Source organism: Ornithorhynchus anatinus, chromosome X1, assembly GCF_004115215.2.
Source record: "Ornithorhynchus anatinus isolate Pmale09 chromosome X1, mOrnAna1.pri.v4, whole genome shotgun sequence".
In the NCBI taxonomy this organism is placed as follows: Eukaryota; Metazoa; Chordata; class Mammalia; order Monotremata; family Ornithorhynchidae; genus Ornithorhynchus; species Ornithorhynchus anatinus.
The window spans coordinates 29,004,770-29,023,220 of NC_041749.1; the positions used below are offsets into that span (position 1 = coordinate 29,004,770).

The window sequence follows — 18,451 nt, forward strand, 5'->3', positions numbered from 1 at the left end:
GCCTCAGCAGTCATTCTCCTACTGCAGAACACAACAATGGATAACGACAATGGATAACAGTCTCGAACGCACAGGGAAACAATCCTCTGACACTCTTGATTTACTCTCTGAAATGAGCCGAGGGTTTCCAGTCTTAAAGAACTGAAAAAGAGCAAAGAATACTCATTCCTAAAACCCTTTTATATTAGGTTGCTAATGAGTCGGGTCATGAGAACACTAATGAGAAACAGGTGAGCTCCATTAAGGTCTATTAGTCTGGTGTTAGGTTCATCTGCTACAGACTTACACTTTGTTTCCAAGTGTATATTGGCCTCTTTATGTGTCCCATATTCCACTCCACTAGATTCAGGTTAAACTTGCGTGATATTGTACAGATGCATATATGAGTAGAATTATATTTCCTACTTGGCCTCCAACAGTCCTAGTATTTCACCTCTCTTAGGAATGATCATATAATTGCCCATCCAAACTTGGAGTTTTATATTTTTTTGTTTTTTGGGACATTAACCAACTTTTGACTATTGCAAGTCCTCAAAATGCTCCCAGCGTGGAAACACAATAGATTTGGTTGTTGGATGCAAAAACCAATTTCTGAATTCATAATATAGGAAATTTACATCCCATGCTTGATGTTGAGTATATGATAGTCAAGAAAAGGGGCCTAGACTTTTAAATAGTTATAAATTGCCATTAAATACACAAACTAGATTCTTCCTGAAATGTGATATTCCACAAGAGAATGGAAGGGGAAGACATATGTGCTAATTCCCACACAAATATATTTTCAACAGTACAAACCAGCTGTTCAGGCAATTAGCCACTGCATTTAAAAAAAAAACAACAGCTTATTTTAGAAGTTTCTGTTTAGGAAATGTTTTGAAAAGAATAGCAAATTTCAAGGGTCTTAGACTATTATTGGCTCTGAAGTATGATTTTCATTCCTATTAACTTGATCCTTCATTTTCTAACAGGCCCTCCAAGGCTTTTCATTCCTTTCTTGTTTTCATTTCATTTCCTGAATTAGCAATCCCTTTCCAATAATCTATTATCACAGGAAACCACAGAATATACTCCCTGAAATATTACAAATTCTGTAAAATAATTTATACCATGTTTTCTCTCAGCATTAATCAATATCTTGGCTTCATATTATGGTTTCATTTTCTTAAGTGGTTTCACTTGAGTTTTCTAATATATGCTCATCTTTTTTTGAAATAAGTGAAGACAGACATTTTTAAACTGGCTTTATAGAAGCTACTTAGTGCAATGCATGGTATCGCATTTTGGGGTGTAGAACAAAATCATTGAGTTTCCTGATCTGAATTGCTCCCCGTTTCCCCGTAGATGATATGACCGCACTTGGTACCCTAGGTAAAAAGTGTTCCATGGGAGCCCCTGGGCATCATTCTCCCACCGGTTGTTACACCTCCACTCCAAAAATACTCACTGAAGCTGGACCTGGGGGAGCAGGGAAGGTGACAAGAGAAACTGTTTCTACTGCTGCCACTGCCAGAATAGTGACCTCTGAATAGTCAGTCAGTTGTGTTTACTGAGCGCTTACTGTGTCCAGAGCACTGACTAAGCGCTTGGGAGAGTGCGATATCACAATATAGTAGACACATTCCCTGCCCATAATAGGAATGATACAGATGCACATGAGCTGTACAGTATATGCAGTTCCTTCATCATTGCCAAATAAAGGAAAGGTACAAGTAGCTGAACACTGCCTGTAATGAGCTTGTTAGTCCTTTCATTTTGCATGCTTCATGATAATAATTGTGGTATTTGTTAAGCATCTATTATGTGCCAAGAAGTTTTCTAAATGCTGGTGTAGATACAAGAGAGGCAGGTTGGACACGGTCCCTATGCCACTTAGGGCCCAGAATCTAATGGGGAGGGAGAACCGAAATTGAATCCCCATTTCACAAGAACTGAGAAGTTAAATAATTGCCCAAACTCAACTGGCAGCAGATTCAGATTACTATGGTTAAATATACCCAGGTTGCTCTTAGTCCCAGGGGGAGAGGCACCATGGTGAAGTGGAAAGAGCACAGATCTGTGTTCTCTTCTGGGAGCCAAACTCTCGATGGGATGAGGAGCCCCTCAATTTTTTCCAGCCTTTGCTCAGGAGCCTCAGGTCAGTATTAGTGCTGTCATTTATCTCTGGAGATGGAGACTCCGTCTCCCCTAACATCCAAGAGTCACTTTGGGGAGAGGGAAGGGGAATATGGGTAAGACACCTTAAAGGAGAAAATGAAACGATTCTGAGGATCAATAAATCAATCAAGGTATTTACTGAGGGCTTGCTATATGCAGACCCCTGTACTAAGCACACTTTTTAAAATAGTACTTGTTAAGCACTATGTGCTATGCATTGTTCTAAGCACTATGTACTACACACTCTTCTAAGCACTGGGGGGCTTAGATAATCAAGATAAACACATTGGACCCAGTCCCTCTTCCACACGGGGCTCACATTCTAGGTAGGAGGGAGTGGGATTTAAATCCCTATTTTACAGATGAGGAAACTGAGGCTCAGAGAAGTGAAGTGACTTGCCCAAGGTCACACAGCAGACAAGTGGTGGAGCTGGAATTAGAACCCAGGTCCTCTGACTTCCAGGCCTGTGATCTTTCTACTAGGCCCTGCTGCTTCCCAAGCACTTGAGAGGGTACAATACAATAGAATCGGTAGCCACCGTCCCTGCCCTGAAGGACGAGTGGAGTCGAGTGCTGCCAGTCGAGTGGAACTGGACTTAGAGACATTCCCATCAGGATGGCAGCAGTATAGTTTTATGTGAACTCTTCCTTCTGGTCTTGGTCAAGCCACAGGAGCAGGAGAACTACAATAGTCTTGTGGCCCTTGCCACGTTCCAGCACTGCCCTCCATCAACCTTGATTCTGTTTGCTTGGCAAATCCAGACAGAGAGCAATCGCAAGGACAGTTGACCATTGTAGCTGCACAAGTCTGAACAAGTGGGAGGCTGAGCCATCCATCTGTCAAACGCTGATTCATTTTGACTCTTCAATCCAATCTGTGAACCAAATGTGCATTGAGAATGGATACTCCCTCAGAGTCATTCATCATTCTTAGCCATAATGTGGCAGTGCATTTCTTGAACGGCACACAAAGCGTTGTTTGATTTGGAAAAAAACCCACGAAGTAGAACTAAAGCCCACAGCCAGGATCTATATCATCTTACTGTACTGTGAGCTGGTTTGGAAGGCACAGCTGTTCTAGGGGTCTGCAGTTATGCACTGCCATTCTTAATGGAAGGAAAGACTAAAGCTGACCCAGAGGAGCACTGCTAACTTTGGATAAATTAAAGCCTTCCAGACTTTGCCCCATTACCCCAACTAATTAAATCTGTATTTAAGATTCCAGTTTCCCCAAAGGAATCCCACTTTTTTCTGCCTCTTGAGGATTTTGGCAAACACTGAGGGGAGGGGAAGTATTTCAAATCGAAGGTGCTGCTCTTTGTTCACAGAAGACAAATACTGGCAGATTAACTGTCCAGGAGCTCTGAGGTGCCAGGTTAGCTAGGGGAGCTGTGGGATTGGAAAAGTGACCGAATCTTCCCCCAGCACATCCCCAGCGGGATGACTTCAAACCTTGGAAGAGTAATGGTAAGAAAAGATTTTCTCCAGAGGAAATCCACTTCCCAGAATTAGAGAAACTCTCTGAACTGCTAGTTTCTCTATCAGGTTGTTTTCTAAACATTTCTATGCCTAGGAAATAATCCAAATTTTCTGACCGCTTTTCCTCACTGACATGGTCATTGTTATGTCATGAGAGGGAGGTACTGTGATGCAGGGCATAAGCCATCCCCTTCTTTGCCACTTGGGCCCCCTGGCTCTGAACTCATCTTTTTTCCCTTGTGTTTATTTCAGAAAATTGCTATCTAGGTGAAAAGCAGCATGGCCTAATGGAAAGAGCACAGAAAGGGGAGTCAGGAGACCTGGATCCTAATTCCAGCTTCTTCACTTTTCCACTCTGTGAACTTGGGCGAGTCGCTTAACTTCTCTGTACTGCAATTTCCTTATCTGTAAAATAGGTATTAAATGTATGTTCTTCTACCCCTTAGACTATATCTGATCTGGTTATATTCTATCTACCCAAGATCTTAGCAGAGTGCTTGGTACATAATAAATGCTTAATAAATACCACAATTATTATTTTTATAGCTGCATAGTGGCATCCTTAGTATATGTTTGTGGTCAGGGTTGGGGGGCAGTGGCGGGGTGGGCATGGGAGAGAGGCGGGGAAGCAATAGTGAAAATCTCAGGAGTGACCTTCCCTTGCCCCACCTCCCCATCACCCAACCTCTTCTAATCCATCACAGTGGGGAGGGACGCCCTTTCAAATATCCAAATTTCTGATATCTGAACCAACTATTTATATTTATAGATAGTCAAGAAAGTTAGACAAGTATTTATTTGACATAGCCAAATTCCATTTTGCTCAGATATAGTTTCAGACATCTGATTATCTGATATTAGCCTGGGTCCTGAGTGGGATGGGTAATTTTCTTTCTACTGTGTCCTCGAACAGGTCCCTCTCTAATAACTATGATCTAAGAAAATATTTGTTTAGAGAGAGATCAAGAATGTCATTTCGTCTATGCTCATGACTTCCTAATTCCAGCTAATTTGCTGTAAGCTCAGATGTAATTAAAAAAACAAAACAAACCTTGGAAATGTGGAATCACTGTACCCCAAGCTGTTTCCTTCAATACTAAACATCAAAATGGATGAGGTACTGATAGAAATTCACTAGAAACCAAAGGAACTCTGATCAGAAACTTTAGGTATTCTGGCCCATCCTAGTTTGAAAGTGCCCCAACAATTTTAATGATGTTAAACTTGATCCAAGTTTATGACACAAGCTAGTATTTTTATACAGGGATTTCCAGTGACTATGAATACTGAGAAGGAAGCTTGAGTTACCGCAGGATAAAAATACAGACTTCTCAGAGACACAAGCAGTGAATTCCTTTTCCTTTTTCTTTTTTAAGCTTTGGATTTAATAGTTCCCAAGACCTAATCAAAATTTCCCAGTGATTTTTAAATGATGCTATTCACTGTACTGTTTTTCAACCAGTTCAGATGTTAAACAGTGTTTTCTATCTAATATGGGGTAGGTGACAACATGTTGACTGGCTAATTATTTCACAAGGTTGGGGTGAAGAGAGGAACTCTGACAAAGTGTTGTAACATATACTTGCAGAGAATACAGTGCAGTGCCCTCTGATTGATTTAGGAGGGGATGATATATGACTTTACTTAAAAATACCGTAAAATTTCCTGAGAGAGGATGAAACACTGCTATGATATTTGAGCGCTATCAGGCTCAAAGTGTCTCTTGCAACCATTAAGGTCTTGTGCCTCAGCAAACACCCACAGTGTGGGACAGGGACTGTGTCCAACTGATTAACTTCTATCTATCTCAGGGTTAAGAACGATGTTTGGCACATGGTAAGCTCTGAACAACTACCATAATTATTGTTAATCATTATTATTATTATTATTACTCTGAACCTATACTCTCATCATTCTAGGTCAAAGCGGTGCATCATGAGTGTTGTGAAAGGGACAAATGCTGATGGGCAATACTTAGACCAATTTAATAATATGCACTATTTAGGTGAATTAAAAATCATGGTAATGGCTCACAAAAGTCTGAGAGGTTTTTGATGGATCTGAAGCATTTCATAACTTTTTTTTCTTATTTGTACCTTTTAAGTACTTATAATATACAAGGCACTGTACTAAGCTCTGGGGCAGATACAAGATAATCAGGTTGGGCACAGTCCATATCCCACATTGGGCCCGCAGTCTTAATCACCACTTCACAGATGAGGTAACAGGTTTGCTCAGGGTCACACAGGCAAGTGGCAGACCCAGCATTTAAACCTGCATTATATTGTTATTTTACAATGTGTCACTTCCCTATAGAATACATGCCCTCAAGGATCATTCTTTTCTAAAGCTTGCTTGAGATTGCATCTTTATATTCACCCCTGTTCCTTCCTTTACACAGATGGTCTGAAAACCCGAATTGTTAATGATTCTTTCCACTGTTTGCTCTCCACTTTCCATTCTCTCTCTTCCTGCCTCTGCAATTTTCTTAAATATAATGTTGAGAGAATATAATTCTAGGGGCCATATGCTATGAAAGGTCTAGGGCTCTCTCAGGCAGCCATCATAGGCTATAGAATTATGTTATCCTGGATTCTGCCACAGTCTGGATCAACAGATTCTCTGGGAAGAGGTGGATTTTTAATCATGTGTGCTAGTTTTTCTGATTCTTGATACAATATAACTCTTATAGTGCAGTCTCCCAAGCACTTAGTACAGTGCTCTGCAAACAGCAAGCACACAATAAATATGATTAATTGATTGACTGATTGATTCTTAGGTAAATCACACGCTTCCAGATGCCAGGTCCTGGAATCAGGGCAGAGAAAGGCATTCTCTCCGTTTGATACTGACCATGGGAATACATTGTGTGGGCCCAAATTGGCAGGAGCTATCAATAAATAGTATTAATCTGTATTAAAATTTTGGGAGAGTACAATTCAGTTGGTAAAGACACAATCACTGTGCACAAGGAACTTAGAAAGAAGGGATAGGGAAAGACCAAATAGTTAGGAGCCAGAGAACTTGCTACTTCTCTACTGAGCATTTTGCCCAGAGCTTAACGTAAGCTTTGCACACAGTAGGCACATAATAAATACCACGTTAGCTTGTGAAATTTGCTCAATTACCATGAAATTGGAAACGTAAGAATTGAATTGTCCAAGCTTTCTTTCACTCAAGACCTCCAGTGGTGAGCTCCGGATAGCTTTGCAGTTTGAGGCAGGAAATCATTATTCTCCCTCCTCTCTACCCCTTCATAACGCTTTTCCCAAATGGAGACTTAATCTACATTCTACTGATTTATTCGCGATCACAGGAAGACATTGCTCAGATCCAGCTTGCATTTCTAATCTTCCTGAAAACTATTCCTTTTAAATCCTTCCCTGGCTTTTCATGCATGATGAGTTTGGTTACAGACAAAGACAAAGGCCTTGAGAGCTGATTCAGATCAATAACCTTCTGAAGGCTTGGAAGAGGAAATGATGAGCGTAATTGGTCACTGGGGACCCTCTCAGCTCTAAATGCACTTTCAGGGTACCAGCACTGACTGCTTTCTGTTTCTCCATGTGTATACCCTTTACCACTTTTGGTTTTAAACCTGAATCCTTATTCATAAAAAACAAACAAAAAAAAAACTAAAGAGGACTACCCTCCTAAACATCATGTTCTTATTGCTGAACACTTTGATCCTGTAGTCACATGCGGAGCCCAGTTTAGACAAAGGCATTTATGGGGTAACCGTTGTGAGCACGGAATCTGTTTATTGTATTGTACTCTCCCAAGAGCTTAGTCCAGTGCTCTGCATACAGTAAGGGCTCAATAAATACGAATGAAGGAATGAATGTCACACCCTGACTTCCTCCTTCCTCTCCCTTGATTGCAGAGAGGAAGGTGAAGAGGTAGGCCCTCCCCTAGTTGCCACATCACCCCTTTCTGTGGCAATGTAGGAAAAGCACTGTGGCTTGGTGGCAGGAGCACGGGCCTACGAATCAGTGGACCTGGATTCTAATCTCAACTCTATCACTGCTGGACACCTTTAGCTGGACCTTGACATTTGGCAAGAATGATAGACCTCATTGTTGTATCATGTATGGTTACCACTTAAAACATTCATGGTGAAAGTGCACCATGAGACTATGATAAAGGGGCTGGCTGTACTGGGTATCTAGTTTCTATGAGCTATCAAGAGCTCTCCGAAAAAAAAGAGCTTATTTTCCCTAGTGAGGTTGTTGTGTAGACTTATAAAAAATAGCTTTTTAGGGAGACATAAATTCCTAGAATGTGGCGTGCATACAGCTGACTTGCAAAACTTAGGCCTAGCTAAGTAAATGATGAATAATTGATTGGATGTGTTCACAAATCTGATAGCCTCTTGTAATAATCACATGAACTGTTAGCATGTCTCACCTTGGTTAGGAGTTGAATGTGAGAGCCACTTTTACTCTGTTCCTTGTCCTCCTGGTATTCGTGGCTCAGGGAATTGCATGGGCTTGGGAGTCAGGGGTCATGGATTTGAATCCCGACTCTGCCACTTGTCAGCTTTGTGACTGTGGGCAAGTCACTCAACCTTTCTGTGCCTCAGTTACCTCATCTGTAAAATGGGGATTAAGACGGTGAGCCTAACATAAAACAACCTGATTACCCTGTATCTACCCCAGTGCTTACAACAGTGCTCTGCACACAGTAAGTGCTAACAAATACCAACATCATTATTATTATTATTTGCCTGTACAAAGCAGTTGTCTGCGTGGTGGTCAGCTTTCCCTTTGCCATGGACTGGACAATGTGCCTCTCAGCTGCCTTTGACACTGTTGACTATCTCCTTCTCCTCCACAGTTTATCTCCCCTCGGCTTCACGGACTTCGTCCTCTCCTGGTTCTCCTCTTATCTTTCTGGCTGTTCATTCTAGGTCTCCTTAGCGGGCTCCTCCTTCCCCTCCCTCCACTAACTGTAGGGGTTTCTCAAGGGTCAGTTCTTAGCCCTCTTGTGTTCTCCATCTATACTCACTCCCTTGGTGAACTCATTCACTCCCACGGCTTCAACTGTCATCTCTATGCAGATGACACCCAAATCTACATCTCCTCCCCTGTTCTCTCCTCCTCCCTCCAGGCTCGCATCTCCTCCTGCCTCCAGGACATCTCCACCTGGATGTCTGCCCGCCACCTAAAACTCAACATGGCTAAAACTGAGCTCCTTATCTTCCCTCCCAAACCCTGTCCTCTCAATGACTTCCCTGTCATTGTGGGTGGCACTACCATCCTTCCTGTCTCACAGGCCCGCAACCTTGTTGTCGTCCTTGACTCAGCTCTCTCATTCACTCCTCACATCCAGTCTGTCACCAACACCTGCCGATCTCACCTTAACAGTATCGCCAAGATCTGCCCTGTCTTTTCCAATCAAACGGCTATCGTGCTGGTACAAGCTCTCATAATATCCTGACTGGATTATTGTGTCAGTCTCCTCTCGGATCTCCCTTCCTCTTATTTCTCCCCAGTCCAGTCTGTTCTTCATTCTGTTGTCTGGATCATCTTCTTACAGAAACGCTCTGGGCATGTCACTCCCCTCCTCAAAAACCTCCAGTGGTTGCCTATCAACCTTCGCACAAAACAAAAACTACTCACTCTTGACTTCAAAGCTCTCCATCACCTTGCCCCCTCCTACCTCATCTCTCTTCTCTCTTTCTACTGCCCACCCCATACACTCCGCTCCTCTGCCACTCACCTCCTCACGGTCTCCCGTTCACGCCTATCCCGCCGTGGACCCCTGGCCCACGTCCTACCGCTGTCCTGGAATGCCCTCCCTCCTCACATCCGCCCACTAACTCTCTTCCCCTCTTCAAAGCCCTACTGAGAGCTCACCGCCTCCAGGAGGCCTTCCCAGACTGAGCCCCCCTTTCCCTCTGCTCCCTTTCCCCTCCCCTCCCCCCACACTCTGCTCTTCCCCCTTCTCCTCCCCTCAGCACTGGGCTCATTTGTATATTTATTTTTCTTACCCTATTTATTTTGTTAATAAGGTGCATTTCTCCTTGATTTTATTTATCTTGATGATGTTGTCTTGTTTTTGTTTTGTTCTGTTTTGCTTTGCTCCCCTGCTTAGACTGCGAGCCTGTCATTGGGCAGGGATTGTCTCTGTTGCCAAACTGTACATTCCAGGTGCTTAGTACAGTGCTCTGCACATAGTAAGCCCTCAATAAATACTATTGAATGAATGAATGAATTAGCCCAAAACCAGCTGATGACTCCTAGGAGTAATTGATCTGCTTCCTCATAAAGAAGGACAGGCCTAAATTAACAGCTTCCTCAATTCTTTCTCTTCATTTTTAATCAAGGAATAGATGGTGGTTTTCCCCAGAATATTATTTTTACCCTTTTCCATTTAACTGCAAACAGCTGGAGCTCTGCATTTTGCACAGGGTGAAGTTCACATATATATTTTATCACCTCTGCCCACTCCTCATTGCCTGGGTTGGGTGTGTTTATCCATTTCCCTTGAATTGTTCAAATGAAGAGGAAGTGATAAAGTTTCACCAAAATCAGACTTCCACCCCATCTTTGCCCCACCCAAATAGTTACAACCACCCAAAAGGAGACTTCAGCTATTGCAAAAGATAAATATATTTTTGCTGGTAACTGAGTTATGGAAACTGAAGGTCACCCTAAAAGGTAGTGTTTATGGTTGTGTGGGTTACATTTTGTGTACAGCTGCAGTGGGTGAAGGAAATAAACAAAACTGACATAGCAGGAGGACATTGGAACATTTTTGAGAGCAATTTATATCTAATCAGATGTTCTCAGGTTAGAAAAGTACCAGAATCTTCTTCCTGCCAACCTCTACCACCTCTCCAGGGTAAATAATGTTTTGCAGAGGAAAAATCTGGCAAGAATTCTTCTTTTCCTTCAAAGACCTACTGAATCATGGAGTTAGAGATCTTGGTCTAGTTTCTGCTTCCACCACTGACAAAATCTGAATAAATGGTAATCAGGTCAATAATTGACTACCTCATGGATAAGATTAAGGGGTCTCCCATCAGAAACTAAGGACAAAAGGACCTTATCTTTTATGCTTTGGAAAGTTTGTAACTGTGGGTTTCTTTCCCTTTCTGTCCTCTGTTTTTCTGAGTCTCCTGCCCTGCCTCTGCCTCTCACCTCTTGAGCCTCTCTGTTACTTTATTTTCTAACTTTTTTGATTTATTACATCCATTTCATCTCCATCTTTGATCATGGAAAATATGGTCACCTCCATTTTATTAACAATATCTCCCTTCTCTTTGCTTTAGTTGAGAAGCAGTGTGGCTCAGTGGAAAGAGCCCGGACTTGGGAGTCAGACGTCATGGGTTCGAATCCTGACTCTGCCACTTGTCAGCTGTGCGACTGTGGGCAAGTTACTTAACTTCTCAGTGCCTCCGTTACCTCATCTGTAAAATGGGGATTAACTGTGAGCCTCACGTGGGAAAACCTGATTACCCTGCATCTACCCCCAGTGTTTAGAACAGTGCTCTGCACATAGTAAGTGCTTAACAAATACCAACATTATTATTATTATTATTTAGTTTATGAATCTATAAAATGGAAAGAGTAATCCCTTCTCTGAACCTAATTTTCCTGGATTGGAAATATTCATTTATAAATGAAAAAAAAAACTGATACAGTAGTTGCTCTAAAAAGCAATTAGTTACAGTAATTTGCCAGTCCCTTGAATTGTCTGGTTGCAGAATATTCTCTTCCTCTCCCCTCCCTGCCTCAGGGGTCTTTCTTCTCTGCCTTCCCTTTCACCTGTAGGCTGATGTGACTGCGACTGAGAAACAAAATGACTGTATAAAATGGGGAAAAAATACTTCCAAAAGGGAAAAAGTTTGACAAATGCCAGGGAAACAGCTGGAGGAAGTTAAGTCTTGGCTGCTTATCTATCTCATCAATCAACCAATGAATGGCATTTATTGAGCACTTACTATGTATGGAGCATTGTATTAAGAGCTTGGGAGAGTACAATGCAACAGAGTTAGAATCCTTTACACTATTATCATTTATCATCATTATCAATATTTATTGAACATCCACAGTGTAAAAGCACTGCATAAGTCACTGAGTGCCAGTGGTGTGCAGAGCACTGTACTTGGTGATTGGGACCACCTAACAGAAGTAGAAAATTGCCTTGGAGGAGCTTATGGTCCAGTGGTGATGTAGATAGTATTCCTAACCAAGAGAACAGAAGAGAAAATATGGGTATACTGGTTTTAAAAAAGTGAGTGGGGTAATAATAATTGCGGTATTTGTTATTAAGCCTTATTATTTGCCAAGCATCATGCTAAGCAGTGGGTAGATACAAGATAAATAGGTCAGCACAGTCACTGTCCCCCATGGGACTCACAGTCTAAAGGGGAGGGAGAACTGTTGTTTTGTTTCCATTTTCCAGATGAAAAAATTAAGGTAAAAGAAATTCATTCAATAGTATTTATTGAGCGCTTACTATGTGCAGCGCACCGTAAGAAATGACATGCTCAAGACCACACCACAGGCACATAGTAGAGCGGAGGTTTGGACCTAAGTCCCTTGACTTCCGGGCCCATGCTCATTCCACTAGGCCACACTTCATTATTAACTAATCAGGGTGGCTGATGGGATGACCTGATCTTGGAGTAATGGAAGGTTGGTTGGGAAATATCTTACTGGAAGTGATATGCTTTAGGAGAGCTTGGAAGGTGGGGATGAATGTAGTTTGGTGAATTTGAAAAGAGAAGGAGTTCCAAGTAGGCAGAAGGGCGTATACAGTGGATTGGAGAGAGAAGAGATGAGAGTGAGGTACAGCTAGATGGTTAGTTCTTCCCAAGCTAATGAGTGTAAGCTGAAGAAGATTGTGGAAAGGACAAAAGAAAACAGCTGTTGGAGAACTTTGAATAGAATGGTCAGGAGTTTGAGGAGAACAGAAATAATTAGGTAGCCATTGGAGATTTTTGAGGAGGAGAGTGTTTTGTTCTTTTTAACAGTTTCCTCCTCAAGGTTTAGATCTGGGTCCTCTTGTGTTCTCCATCTACACCCAGTCCCTTGGAGAACTACCAAATCTATACTCCAGCCCTGATCTTTCTCCTTCTTTGCAGTCTCCTATTCCCTTTCCCTTTTGGGTCACCCTTGCACTTGGATTTGTATCCTTTATTTACACCACCCTCAGCCTCATACTTGTGTACATATCTCTAATTTATCTTAGTGTCTGTCTCCCCCTCTAGACTGTAAGCTCCTTGTGGGCAAGGGACATGTCTAGCACTGTGTTATATTGCACTCTTCCAAGTATTTAGTACAGTGCATAGTTTGCTCAACCAGTGATTGAATTGTTCTGAAGTATGTTGCAGCTGGTAACGGCAGAATGTAGGAGGGATTGATGATGAGATGTATTTATTTAGATAGTGGTCCCCCCCGTTAGAATGTAATCTCACCAAGGGTAAGGTTTATGTTTTCTAGCTCCATTATCTCTACTCAGAAATAATTGTGTTCTGCACCCAGGGATTGATCAACCAGTGATATAAATAGAGGGAGAACAATAAGAAGACTGCAAGAGTCCAGTTTGAGTAAGAAGTTCTTGGATGAAGGAGCAGATCTGAGAAATGCTGTGGAAGTAAAACTGATGTGGTTAGAAACAGGCTTAATGTAGGAGGTAAGAGGCAAAATAGAGTTAAGGATGGTCTCAAAGTTGCAAGCTTCTAGGACAGAGAGGAAGCGGTGCTGTGTTGGCATTGATAGGAAAGATAAAAATAGGTTTAGGAGAGAAAATGAGGAATGAGGAAGGGAGTGGTCTATATAGTCAAAAACAGACCAAGGAGGTCTGACAGAGTAGATCTGATTATAATCGGCCAAAAGGAGATTATTGGAGCCCTTGGTGAGGTAAAAGTAAAGTTGGTGAAAATCAGGTTGCAGAAGGTCAAGAAGTGAATTGGTGAGGAAAAGAAGGCAGTTGGTGAATATGGCCCCTTCAAGGCACTTGGATGAGAATAGGAGCAGGCATATTAGCTGGAATATGCAGTGGGGTCAAGAGAAGGCTTGTTTAGTAGAGGGGAGACAAGCACTCTGAAGACAGAGGGGAAGGGACCTGATGAGAGTGGAAAGTTTAAAGTAACAGGAGAGGAGGGTGGGAGCCAGTCTTTTGTGAGCGGGAATAAGGTTTGGCCCAGTTAAAAGGGTTAGAGTTTTTTAAAGAGTAGTAGGTGGGAAGCCTCTTGAGACAGATGGGAAGGAGGAAAAGGTGAATCAGTAGATCATTGAAGTGGCCAATAGGCTTCTGTCATTAGGGAAATTCACTTCTGGTGGCCTCTGTTTTGCCCATGAGTTATTGAGAAAGTTAACCATCTCTTCTCCCCAATGGCCCACTTAAGCATATACACTATAAATATACACTACTTATACAATATTCCAGACCCATCCTGGGGGTGGCTGGCAGAGGCTGGCTCTGTTTCCTTTCGATCTCCTTGCCGGCCCTGAGGTGGCTCGCAGCCCAGGAGTCTGGATGGAGACGTGAGTATGTACATGTTGTGGGGTTCCCTAGGCCAGAGACAGGGACCAAGCAAGCTGGTTGGGCCTGGAACAATGGTTTGGGGGGGAGGGATTCATCAGGCTCCTTGTTCCAGTTTTGCAGAGTCATCAGGTAACTGAGTATTTAGAGAAGCAGTGTGGCTCAGTGGAAAGAGCCCGGGCTTGGGAGTCAGATGTCATGAGTTTGAATGCCACCTCTGCCATTTGTCAGCTGTGTGACTGTGGGCAAGTCACTTAACTTCTCTGTGCCTCAGTTACCTCATCTGTAAAATGGGGATAAAGACTGTGAGCCTCACGTGGGACAACCTGATTACCCTGTATCTACCCCAGTGCTTAGAACAGTGCTCTGCACGTAGTAAGTGCTTAACAAATACCAGCATTATTATTATTTCACTGTAAGACCAAGTCTCACCAACTTTGCACCCATTCTCTATTTCCTTCCTCAGTTTCCTCCACCCCATCCCCATTCCTAGCTATCTCTGTTCAGCTGGCAAAAGCAGATGCGGCGATTGATGGGTAATGAAGGCACGATCCCGCCACCTTTCCCCCCAAGAGGCATAAGCTCCTCTGGCCTCTCCCATCTTTCCTGGCTCACAGTGGGAAAACAGAATGGGACAGTGAGAGTGCACTCTCGCAACTCCCTTTTCCCTCAAGATGGGGCCACCCGTGGCCCCTGCAATATTCATCCTTGCATTTGACTGTTTCTTATGTGCAAAGCAGTGTCTTGAGCGGTTGGGAGAGTACAATGCAACGATAAAGAGATACGTCCCCTGCCGACCACTAGCTTACAATCTAGAGGGAGGGATGGACATTAATATAAATGAATTATAGATATGTACATAAGTGCTGTGGATGTTATTCTATTACCACACCCTTGGCACAGACTGGATGCTTGGGCCATTACTCAGTCTAGCCTTCATCCTCGCTTGGTAGAGATCAATATTCGGCTCGGTGACTCCTCAGATGGTGGCTGTGTTGGAACTGGGCTTTCCAGCCGTCGGTCCCGCCCACCGCCGCAGCCCCCTCCCATGCCGTCCCGGTCCCTCCGACCCCCTCCCCACCCGGTCCCGGCTGCTTGGAAGGGGGAGGAGCTTTGCATCTCCCCGGGGCTCCGGCGGAGTCCAAGCCGGAGGCAGCCGTGCGATGGATGTGTGTCTGTGAGGGCGGCGGGGAGCTCGGGGGAGCCATGCTGAGGGTGGCTGGCAGAGGCTGGCTCTGGGTCCTTTCGTTCTCCTTGCCCTCCCTGCGGTGGCTGGCGGCCCAAGAGTCTGGATGGACAAGTGAGTATGTGCACGGTGCGGGCTTCCCGAGGCCGGGGACCGGGTGCAACCGAACAATGGCTTTTTGGGGGGTTTGGTTCTTTTGGGTGGAGGGAGAGCCGCCTCCCTCCATCCTCGGACCCAGGACATCCCTCCCCAGCCCTCTTCAGCCAGGAGGATCGGATTCCTCGCCCACGCCCGGCAGTCCTGCAGTACGGCCGCTCCTCTTTGCCAGCGCTTAGAACAGTGCTCTGCACCTAGCGCTTAACAGATACCATCGCTATTATTTATGCGCTCCAGCTCCCCCGAACCTGTGCAGTCCGGGGGCGGGGGGCCAGGGATCGTCTCTCTTTATTGGACTTTCCAAGCGCTTAACACAGTGCTCCGCACACCGGGAGCGCCCAGTACGATTGAATGAATGAAGATGGAGAAAGGGGAGGTGGGGCAAGCTGCTGGGAGAGATCCTTAACAAAATCCCCCATCAGCTCTGGCAGGGGGAGGGTGGGTTACCCTCGGGGCCTCTTTTGGAGCCGGCTGTCCAGCGTGGTTGAGTGGAAAGAGCCCGGGCTTGGGAGTCAGAGGTCATGGGTTCTAATCCCGCGCCCGCCGCCTGTCAGCTTTGTGACTTTGGGCAAGTTCCTTCACTTCTCTGGGCCTCAGTTTACCTCATCTGTAAAATGGGGGTGAAGACTGAGACCTACGCGGGGCAACCTGATTCCCTCGTATCTACCCCAGCGTTTAGAGCAGTGCTTGGCACATAGTAAGCGCTTAACAAATACCAACATTATTATCATCATTATTATTATTATTACCGGCTGTCCACGCCCCCCAACTGCTCCCGGGAAATCTTGCGAGGCTGGAGGACAGAAAGGAGCGGCTTTGGGTAGGTAACGGCGGGCAATACAGCTGGGGCGTTTGCAGCTGAACAGGATAAAAATCAATCAGGGGTATTTATTGAGCGCTTAAGATGGGCAGAGCACTGTACTAAGCGCTTGGGAGAGTACAAGCCTGGGAGTCAGAAGGTCATAGATTCGAATCCCGGATCCGCCACGTTCTGCTGTGTGTCCTTGGGCAAATCACTTCACTTCCCTGTGCCTCAGGTACCTCATCTGTAAAATGGGGATTTGAGACCGTGAGCCCCACGTGGGACAGGAAATGAGTCCACCCTAATTCGCTTGAATTCACCCCAGCACTTAGTACGGTTCCTGACACACAGTAAGCTCTTAACAAATACCGTAATTATTATTATTACAGTGCAATGGAATTAGACACGTTCCCTGCCTACATAGGGGCAACAGAGTGTGGTGACTAGAGCACGAGCCTGGGAGTCAGAAGGTCATGGGTTCTAATCCCGCTACGCCACTTGTCTACGGTGTGACCTCGGGCAAGTCACTTGACTTCTCTAGGCTTCAGTTACCTGATCTGTAAAATGGGGATTGAAACTGAGCACAACATGGGACAGGGACTGTATCCATCCCGATTTGCTTGTATCCACCCCAATGTTTAGAACAGTGTCTGGCACATAGCGCTGAACAAAAATTATTATTATTTTTATAAGGAGTTTATAGTCTAGAAGGGATGCAGCTCTGGGGCTGGAGGCTGCGAGGAAGAGGTGAGAAGAGTAGACAGACCAGGTCAGGCGACCCTGCCCCAACACCGGGCAGGCTTGGAGACACCAGATAGGGACCCTTGTGACCAGGTTCTGGGATTTCTGGGGTGTTCAGAGAGTCAGGTTTTAATAATAATAATAATAATGATGATGATGATGGTATTTGTTAAGTGCTTACTATGAGCCAAGCACAGTTCTGAGCGCTGGGGTAGATACAAGGTAATCAGGTTGTCCCACGTGGGGCTCCCAGTCTTAATCCCTGCTTTACAGATGAGGTAACTGAGGCACAGAGAAGTTAAATGACTTGCCCAAGGCCACACAGCTGACAAGTGGTGGAGTCGGGATTAGAACCCACCACCTCTGACTCCTAAACCCGGGCTCTTTCCACTAAACCACACTTCTCTCGCCCATCTTGGAGTCAGGAGTCCTGGGTTCTAATTCCGGCTCTGCTACTTCATTCATCCATTCAGTCGTATTTATTGAGCTCCTACTGTGTGCAGAGCACTGTACTGAGCGCTCGGGAAAGTATGCTACAGCAATAAAGGGAGACAATCCCTGCCCACAACGGGCTCACAGTCTACTCGCCTGCTGTGTGACCCTGGGCAAGTCACTTAACTTCTCTGGGCCACGATCGCCTCATCTGTGGAAGGGGGATTAAATAGTTGTTCTCCCTCCTCCTCAGGCTGTGAGCCGCATGTGGGCAGGGATCTTGCTGGAGCTGATGGATTGTGTGTACCCCAGCGCTTAGCCCAGTCAGTGCTTGGCACTTAAGCGCTTAAGAAACATCACTATTATTATTAGCGACTGCAAACGCGGCCCTTGCCCTGGGGAGTTGGGTTTCCGGGGGCCTGGCAGACTGATGAAATAAACGTTCCTCCTTTTGGAGGGTTTTTTTTTTCCCCTCCCTGGAATGCCGGGGAAGGGAGGGGGGAGAGGGTAGTCTTTTGGCAGCGATGATTTGAGGACAGAGACTCCGCTCCTTCCCTTTCTGGAGGAGTGGGAAGTGTCGAGTGAGGGGCCGAGCTGTGATTTCTGGGGAACGAATGTAAAAGTGATCGGCTCAGATTGATGGAGGGCCTCGGGGAGGGGGCTCCGGCCCGCGGAAGGGGTTATCAGCCCGCATAGTTCAGCGGCTAAACTGTGGAAACATTAGGGAGGCTTGCAGGCTCTAGGAAAACAGCGACTCTGGGCTGATAGGCTAAATTAAGCCTCTTGCGATCGCGCCCTGACACTTTTTGCAGATGCCCTTTGCTGCACATGGAGGATTTCACTGCTCTGCCTCGTCCTCTGAGCTGATCCCTGTAGCAAACTCATTCAGTCGTTTTTATTGAGCTCTTACTACGTGCAGAGCACTGGACTAAGCGCTTGGAATGGACAATTCGGCAACAGATAGAGACCATCTCTGCCCAACAACGGGCTCACAGTCCAAA

The 18,451-nt window shown here is 44.8% G+C and overlaps 1 protein-coding gene across 1 annotated transcript in view; it reads left to right on the top strand.

Moving 5' to 3' along the window:
• Positions 1 to 15,271: 15,271 nt before the first annotated feature.
• The window catches only part of ADAM19 (ADAM metallopeptidase domain 19), a 75,128-nt gene continuing 71,948 nt past the window's right edge, over positions 15,272 to 18,451 (top strand). The window contains exon 1 of the mRNA XM_007655294.3: positions 15,272 to 15,433. Coding sequence (XP_007653484.2) covers positions 15,301 to 15,433 — 133 coding nt within the window. The 5' untranslated portion in view covers positions 15,272 to 15,300. The remainder of the gene's footprint in view (positions 15,434 to 18,451) is intronic.